This window comes from Hyperolius riggenbachi, chromosome 5, assembly GCF_040937935.1.
Source record: "Hyperolius riggenbachi isolate aHypRig1 chromosome 5, aHypRig1.pri, whole genome shotgun sequence".
Classification (NCBI taxonomy): Eukaryota; Metazoa; Chordata; class Amphibia; order Anura; family Hyperoliidae; genus Hyperolius; species Hyperolius riggenbachi.
This window is the reverse complement of record NC_090650.1, coordinates 141,568,346-141,576,905: the sequence shown is the minus strand read 5'-3', so window position 1 is coordinate 141,576,905 and position 8,560 is coordinate 141,568,346. Positions and strand designations below refer to the sequence as shown.

At 42.6% G+C, this 8,560-nt stretch overlaps 1 protein-coding gene across 1 annotated transcript; it reads left to right on the top strand.

Moving 5' to 3' along the window:
* The first annotated feature begins 1,948 nt into the window (after positions 1-1,948).
* TMEM158 (transmembrane protein 158) lies at positions 1,949-5,646 on the top strand. Its single transcript, XM_068234502.1, has 2 exons — positions 1,949-2,119; positions 2,432-5,646. Exon 2 carries the CDS (start codon positions 2,600-2,602, stop codon positions 3,656-3,658), a length of 1,059 nt encoding a protein of 352 aa, XP_068090603.1. The 5' UTR covers positions 1,949-2,119; positions 2,432-2,599; the 3' UTR covers positions 3,659-5,646.
* The last annotated feature ends 2,914 nt before the right edge of the window (positions 5,647-8,560 follow it).

Genomic DNA, 8,560 nt, shown 5'->3' with positions numbered 1-8,560 from the left:
TAGGGTACAACACCATAGATACAATGGGTTGCAAAAGTATACGACCCCCTTGAGGTTTTCCACATTTTGTCACATTACTGCCACAATGTTTGTCATTGCATCAATTTTATTGGAATGCTACGTGAAAGACCAATACAAAGTGGTGTACATGTGAGAAGTGGATCGAAAATCATACATCATTCCAAATATTAAATAAATAAATAACTGCAAAGTGGGGTGTGCGTAATTATTCGGCCCCCTGAGTCAATACTTTGTAGAACCACCTTTTGCTGCAATTACAGCTGCCAGTCTTTTAGGGTATGTCTCTACCAGCTTTGCACATCTAGAGACTGAAATCCTTGCCCATTCTTCTTTGCAAAACAGCTCCAGCTCAGTCAGATTAGATGGACAGCATTTGTGAACAGCAGTTTTCAGATCTTGCCACAGATTCTCGATTGGATTTAGATCTGGACTTTGACTGGGCCATTCTAACATATAAATATGTTTTGTTTTAAACCATTCCATTGTTGCCCTGGCTTTATGTTTAGGGTCGTTGTCCTGCTGGAAGGTAAACCTCCGCCCCAGTCTCAAGTCTTTTGCAGTCTCCAAGAGGTTTTCTTCCAAGTTTGCCCTCTATTTGGCTCCATCTATCTTCCCATTAACTCTGACCAGCTTCCCTGTCCCTGCTGAAGAGATGCATGATGCTGCCACCACCATATTTGACAGTGGGGATGGTGTGTTCAGAGTGATATGCAGTGTTAGTTTCCCGCCACACATAGCGTTTTGCATTTTGGCCAGAAAGTTCCATTTTGGTCTCATCTGACCAGAGCACCTTCTTCCACATGGTTGCTGTGTCCCCCACTTGGCTTGTGGCAAACTGCAAACAGGACTTTTTATTCTTTCTGTTAACAATGCCTTTCTTCTTGCCACTCTTCCATAAAGGCCAACTTTGTACAGTGCATGACTAATATTTGTCCTATGGACAGAGTCTCTCACCTGAGCTGTAGATCTCTGCAGCTCGTCCAGAGTTACCATGGGCCTCTTGACTGCATTTCTGATCAGCACTCTCCTTGTTCGGCCTGTGAGTTTAGGTGGATGGCTTTGTCTTGGTAGGTTTACAGTTGTGCCATACTCCTTCCATTTCTGAATGATCGCTTGAACAGTGCTCCGTGGGATGTTCAAGGCTTTGAAAATCTTTTTGTAGCCGAAGCCTGCTTTAAATTTCTCAATAACTTGATCCCTGACCTGTCTTGTGTGTTCTTTGGACTTCAAGGTTTTGTTGCTCCCAATACTCTCTCAGACAACCTCTAAGGCCCTCACAGAGCAGCTGTATTTGTACTGACATTAGATTACACACAGGTGCACTCTATTTAGTCATTAGCACTCATCGGGCAATGTCTATAGGCAACTGACTGCACTCAGATCAAAGAGAGCTGAATAATTATGCACACACCACTTTGCAGTTATTTATTTGTAAAAAATGTTTAGAATCATGTATGATTTTCGTTCCACTTCTCACGTGTACACCACTTTGTATTGGTCTTTCATGTGGAATTCCAATAAAATTGATTCATGTTTGTGGCAGTAATGTGACAAAATGTGGAAAACTTCAAGGGGGCCGAATACTTTTGCAACCCACTGTACATAGATACATAAATACATATACATGTGTGCACTGCATGCAGGGGCTGTGTGCATATGCAACTCAAAGGAAAAACCACATGGAGATGCACATACACACACACACCCCATGCAGGGCCGTGCACAATCACACTGTACATTAAAAAACATATATCAAAATCAGCAAAGTGTCAGTGTAATAAAGTGCTGCAAAATAGCCTTACTGGAGCTTAGAGTGGGCTGGAAATCGGGGGAGGAGGACGCCTGACGCGGTCGCAGCTATTCTGCTGCTTCAGAAGGAGACTTTGAAAATCGTGGATCTCAATGGCTTTTTTGCATAGATAACAACTGGAGTTTCTTAACTCTTTCTGTACTAGAAACAATATTAGACTTATGTCTCTGCTCCTGTTTTATTTCTTAGCTGTACTACACATACAAATCATTATATCATTTTTTTTCACTTCAGTGTCTCTTTAAATAAGAATACCTCCACATCTTACCGCAGCTCACCCAAACTACGGTAACTATCGTGTTGCTTGTAACTCTAGAAACGTATTTCGTAGGCATCCCACCACAACTTAATTGCAAAATATGCCATATCATTAGTTAAATATTGTTTTCTCTTTTACTATTAGAGGATGTGTTATTCCTTCTGTACTAAATTAGTTAATAATAACATGTTGGACCAAACATGACATCACATTCTGCTGTAAAACCATACACAGATTTTCTGCAAGCATCAAATTTTAATGTGAACTTTTTTTTTACCAGTTACACTCTGAGCACTAACAAGCTATGCTGGCACCTGCTGTCTTTTTATGTCATTCTGCAGATTCAGCGTTAAAACACCCCACTGTTTACACATCAGCACACTCTTTCTGTTAGGAAAGAACCCCTTACTACTTTCATCCTCTGCCGAAACAAGAATAAATAAGGCTCATCTTGCAATGTCATCCAAATCAAAATCTGAGAAGGAGGAGGAGGGTTAAGCAGAGGGAGGATGACTTGGAGGCAGTGTGGAGCGATAACAGTTGCAAGCATCTTTCCACGCCTGTGTGAGTTGCAGTCTTTGTGCAAGCACTGTCTCTCTTCATCAAGCCATGCTGCCTCCTCTCTAACCTTCTGTGCAATGAGGGTGCTGCGTCTGAGCCCTCCAAGTAGCCTGCTTCAAGGTCTGGTGGCTTTGCTAGCTATTTGTATCCAGCCACCTACACAGGGATGGAGTCAAAAGGGAAACACTGAAGAGGATGTATTTTTGCTTCCTATTAATTCCTCCAGCAAATCCCTGGAGTTTGACGTGCAGACAGAAAAGAGGACCACAGTTGAGGAGAGTGGTGAGGAGCTAAGGGGAATCCCAACTGGGCATATAAAGACTCTGCCTTCTTCCTCACCCTCTCCTGTATCTTCTGCCAGCAACACCTGGGACAGCAAAAGAGAGACTTTGATTCTGTCTTCTCACACACATCAGGAGTTCCATGCTTCGCAGCCTCAGCAGCATGGGTCAGCTCACTGCAACATCAGTGTCCAGAGACTGATGCTCACTTCACTGCTAGTGCGCTGGGGACGTCAGATGGGCTTTCAGTGTGACCTGTTGCTCTTTTCTACTAATAATCACGGCAGAGCCTTTTTCTCAGCTGCCTATAATCGGTTAGTATCCCCAGCTGTCATTGAGCATCTTGGTGTTTCAGGGGCTCAACAGGAATTTCGCCTTTGCCTAGGGTGTGGGTGGTCTCGAAGCAGAAGGAGTGGTCACTTGAGGCACCAACATGCATCTTCTGCTGCTTCTTCATTTTCTTTCCTTTCTTCAGCTTCAACAGATCCTCAAAGTTCCTTGGTAGGGGAATCCCTAAATTTTTGCTGTCTGGACTTCACCTTAGAGGAGTTGAGAGGAGAACAGGGCTGGAGAATGAATAGGAAGCCCATTGAATCCACTTTGGTAGCCTGTTTTATGACTCTGGTTATCATTGTCTGGAGTGTTGCTGCCCTCATCTGGCCTGTGCCTATTATTGCAGGTTTCCTGCCTAACGGTATGGAACAGAGAAGGACAAGTAGTAAATAGCCTTTGAATGTTTATATGACGTATTACTAATGCAGAAATATACTATATGTGCTATAGTGTGCTGTGAAACAGCTAAACTTCTCTCAAGCATCCTGGCATTTTTTTCAGTGTAAGACTTTTGAATGTCCATAGTCATACAATGATATGTGCAATCTTCTTTATATATTTCAGAAACAATGTGAGCATACTGTTACATGAATGTAAATTGCTTTACGGCAATATGCAAATGCTGGAACACGTAAAAAAATCCTCAGCTGCTGGTATTCCATTTACAATCTCAGATCCAAATCCAAAGCATACAGAATAATGTACTGGCTTTTTCAGTAAGGCAAACACGTATGACTATAATTCACACCATGCAAGCATCACATACATTACAATGTTCTGCTGCAAACTTAGAAGAAGAACATGTGGTTGCTGTGGGTTACTCATCATTGCTCTGACAATATTACATCAACTGGACAGTAGAAGTACGGTATAAAAAAAGTATACATCAACCCATAGTGGCCAATCAGATATTTACATTTTCCACTTGCAAGAAGTCACACTGATCAATGCTGATTTCTGAGTAGTTAGTGCAGTTTTCTGCAGAACAATGGTCTTTATGTTTTATTAAATAAACTTGATTACGGAATGCCTATTGTATCACGACCAATTAGTTACTGAAATATAATCTGCCTAATGTGAATGTTGATCTTTTGTCAAGTAGTTTATATTTCAGGTTTAGACTAGGACTTTCCACAAATATAAATGTAACGTTTGTGGTTCTCATCTGAACTTTGCTTTGTATGTGGACATGTTAGTTACTTGACTCATGAATAGTAATATAAAGACTATACCTGAAATGAAGTAGACAATCACAGGTGGGCTGTTTTAGTGAGCCATAGTAGCCAGGACACGTTCTAGCTGTGAAGGATAAAATCTTTGATTGCTATGTACTTTATGCATAATCATTGCTGTTTGCAATGCCATATGAAATGTGGTTTGTAGTCTGGAAGATCCAGTTTGGCCTAACAGTACAGGAACCACTACAATAACTTTACAACAGATGGTTTCTTCATTGATTCTGAATCAAGTCTTTATTTTATAGGGTTGGAGACATCTGTCAAAGGCTAACATGGATCATTGAGTTTAGAATAGCACATAGCCATGATGGAAATTCTTTTTCTTCAAGTATCCATACTGCCAAGCACCCATACTAAGTACTCTTTAAAGGACAACTGAAGCGAGAAGAACATGGAGGCTGTCATATTTACTTTCCTTTAAATAATACCAGTTTCCTTGCAGCCCTGCTGATCTATTTGGCTGCAGTAGTGGCTGCATAACACCAGAAACAACCAAGCAGCTAATCTTGTCAGATCTAACAATAATGTCAGATACACCTGATCTCCTGCTTGCTTGTTTGGGGGCTATGGTTAAGGCTATTAGAGGCAGGGGATCAACAGGATAGGGAGGTAACTGGTATTGCTTAAAAGGAAATAAATATGGAAGCCTCCATCCCCCTCTTGCTACAGTTGTCCTTTAATCAAGTGGAAATAGTTATCCGTTGTAATCAATATAAACTGGGGCCAGAGCACTGTCCAATATAGCTACTTTTTTTTAACTGCAAATATGTCTCCAATCTTAACCTCCTTGCCGGTTCAATTCCTCCGGCAAGGAGGCAGTGCAGGAGTTTTTTTTTTTTTTAAATCATGTAGCGAACCTAGGGATCGCTACATGATAGCCGCTGAGCGGCGGCATCCCCCCACCCACTCCGATCGCCTTCGGCGATCAGAGTAAGCAGGAAATCCCGTTCAGAACGGGATTTCCTGCAGGGCTTCCCCGGTCGCCATGGTGACCGGGCGGGATGACGTCACCGACGTCATGGACGTCAGGACGTCATAGGGAATCCCGATCCGCCCCTCAACGCTGCCTGGCACTGATTGGCCAGGCAGCGCAGGGGTCTGGGGCGGGGGGGTGCGACTCGGCGCGGCGCATTGCGGCGAGCGGCGGCGATCGGAAGTTACAAGCAGCTAGCAAAGTGCTAGCTGCTTGTAACAAAAAAAAAATTATGCAAATCGGCCCAGCGGGGCCTGAGAAATCCTCCTGCGCAGGTTACCCCGAACTGAGTTCGGGATAACCGGCAAGGAGGTTAAAGAAACAAGTGGTAGATGCCTATTTGTAGACTAATTTACATATAAACCCCATATGTATTTGGTGAACAAATATTGGAACTCTGAATAGCCTGATTGTAGAATGTTTGATATTATTTGGTTACCAAAACTATGGAATTCCAACAATTAAATTGTTGCAGAACTTCTTTTATTTATACAGGTCCTTCTAAAAAAATTAGCATATTGTGATAAAGTTCATTATTTTCTGTAATGTACTGATAAACATTAGACTTTCATGTATTTTAGATTCATTACACACAACTGAAGTAGTTCAAGCCTTTTATTGTTTTAATATTGCTGATTTTGGCATACAGCTCATGAAAACCCAAAATTCCTATATCAAAACATTTGCATATTTTATCCGACCAATAAAAGAAAAGTGTTTTTAAAACAAAAAAAGTCAACCTTTAAATAATTATGTTCAGTTATGCATTCAATACTTGGTAGGGAATCCTTTTGCAGAAATGACTGCTTCAATGCGGCATGGCATGGAGGCAATCAGCCTGTGGCACTGCTCAGGTGTTATAGAGGCCCAAGATGGTTCGATAGTGGCCTTAAGCTCATCCAGAGTGTTGGGTCTTGCGTCTCTCAACTTTCTCTTCACAATATCCCACAGATTCTCTATGGGGTTCAGGTCCGAAGAGTTGGCAGGCCAATTGAGCACAGTAATACCATGGTCAGTAAACCATTTACCAGTGGTTTTGGCACCGTGAGCAGGTGCCAGGTTGTGCTGAAAAATGAAATCTTCATCTCCATAAAGCTTTTCAGCAGATGGAAGCATGAAGTGCTCCAAAATCTCCTGATAGCTAGCTGCATTGTCCCTGCCCTTGATAAAACACAGTGAACCAACACCAGCAGCTGACATGGCACCCCAAACGGTCAGACCATCACTGACTGTGGGTACTTGACACTGGACTTCAGGCATTTTGGCATTTCCCTCTCCTCCAGACTCTGGCGCCTTGATTTCCGAATGACATGCAAAAGTTGCTTTCATCCGAAAAAAGTACTTTGGACCACTGAGCCAGCAGTCCAGTGCTGCTTCTCTGTAGCCCAGGTCAGGCACTTCTGCCGCTGTTTCTGGTTCAAAAGTGGCTTGACCTGGGGAATGCGGCACCTGTAGCCCATTTATTGCACACGGTGGCTCTGGAAGTTTCTACTCCAGACTCAGTCCACTGCTTCCGCAGGTCCCCCAAGGTCTGGAATTGGTCCTTCTCCACAATCTTCCTCAGGGTCCGGTCACCTCTTCTAGTTGTGCAGCGTTTTCTGCCACACTTTTTCCGTCCCACAGACTTCCCACTGAGGTGTCTTGATACAGCACTCTGGGAACAGCCTATTTGTTCAGAAATTTCTTTCTGTGTCTTACCCTCTTGCTTGAGGGTGTCAATGATGGCCTTCTGGACAGCAGTCAGGTCGGCAGTCTTACCCATGATTGCGGTTTTAAGTAATGAACCAGGCTGGGAGTTTTTAAAAGCCTCAGGAATCTTTTGCGGGTGTTTAGAGTTAATTAGTTGATTCAGATGATTAGGTTAATAGCTCGTTTAGAGAACCTTTTCATGATATGCTAATTTTTCGAGATAGGAATTTGGGGTTTTCATGAGCTGTATGCCAAAATCCTCAATATTAAAACAATAAAAGGCTTGAACTACTTCAGTTGTGTGTAATGAATCTAAAATATATGAAAGTCTAATGTTTATCAGTACATTACAGAAAATAATGAACTTTATCACAATATGCTAATTTTTCGAGAAGGACCTGTATGTTGTGTGATTCAGATTGATATATCCTCTAGATTGGGCTATTCAGATGGATATATCCATTATGGTCCTTTCCCATTATGCATGTTGCGTTGCAATGAGATTGGAACAGTGGCCAAAAGTTGCATTAAACATCTGTCAGTTACATAAAAAGTTAGCTAGGAGAATGAGACCCTTGCATTTGCTCTAATAGGAGGGCATAGTTGTGAAAAGGGGCGTAACGACAAACCCCAAGAACCCAAGTGAAACTGTGTGTCCCCGCCCCCCTCCCCCCCGGTCTCCCCATCTTGCAGTGTAGTGAAAGGAGAAGTGCTATACATGCTCCAGAGCTGCATCAGTTCTCCTCCTCTTCCTGGCAGACGCATGCACTATGCAGTATAGCCAGCTCCCAATCATATGGAATGTATTGGAAGTCAGCGGTACGCAAGCATAGGGCTTACGGCTGCCGGAAAGAAGAGGGGATCCGATGCAGAGCTGGAGCAGGTAAGTATTTAAATCTTCCGCTGCGCTGTGCTTACTCTGCAGAAGAGGAAGGAGGAATGGGCTCCTATAGCTATACTTCTCCTGCAACCACAGGGGCTATTGCTACGCCACTAGTTGGGAGACAGGTGCAGTATTTCTCAGATAGGGTCCTAAAGATAAAGTCAAGAGTCAATAAACCTACAACCACACAAATGAAATATCCATTTTAGATGGATTAAGTCTTAAAGTCACTCTGCCAAAACATTCTGTTATAGCAAAGTCTTGCACACCTTGGATGGTTGTGTCCCCTTTTATTTAACTGCAGTCTTTACAAACTTCTGATCAATGTCACGCTGAAAGTAGATAAACCAGGCTATCCACTGTAGTACTAGTGCCTGACTTTATTGCCGGTAATAAATGATTTTTTTTGCTAGTCCTTTAAAAAAAAACGAGAAAAAAAACAACCTTGGCTTTTTTTTCATGCACTGATACATTTAAAGGTGGTCGATGTGGCCATGAGATAGCTCCTTCTC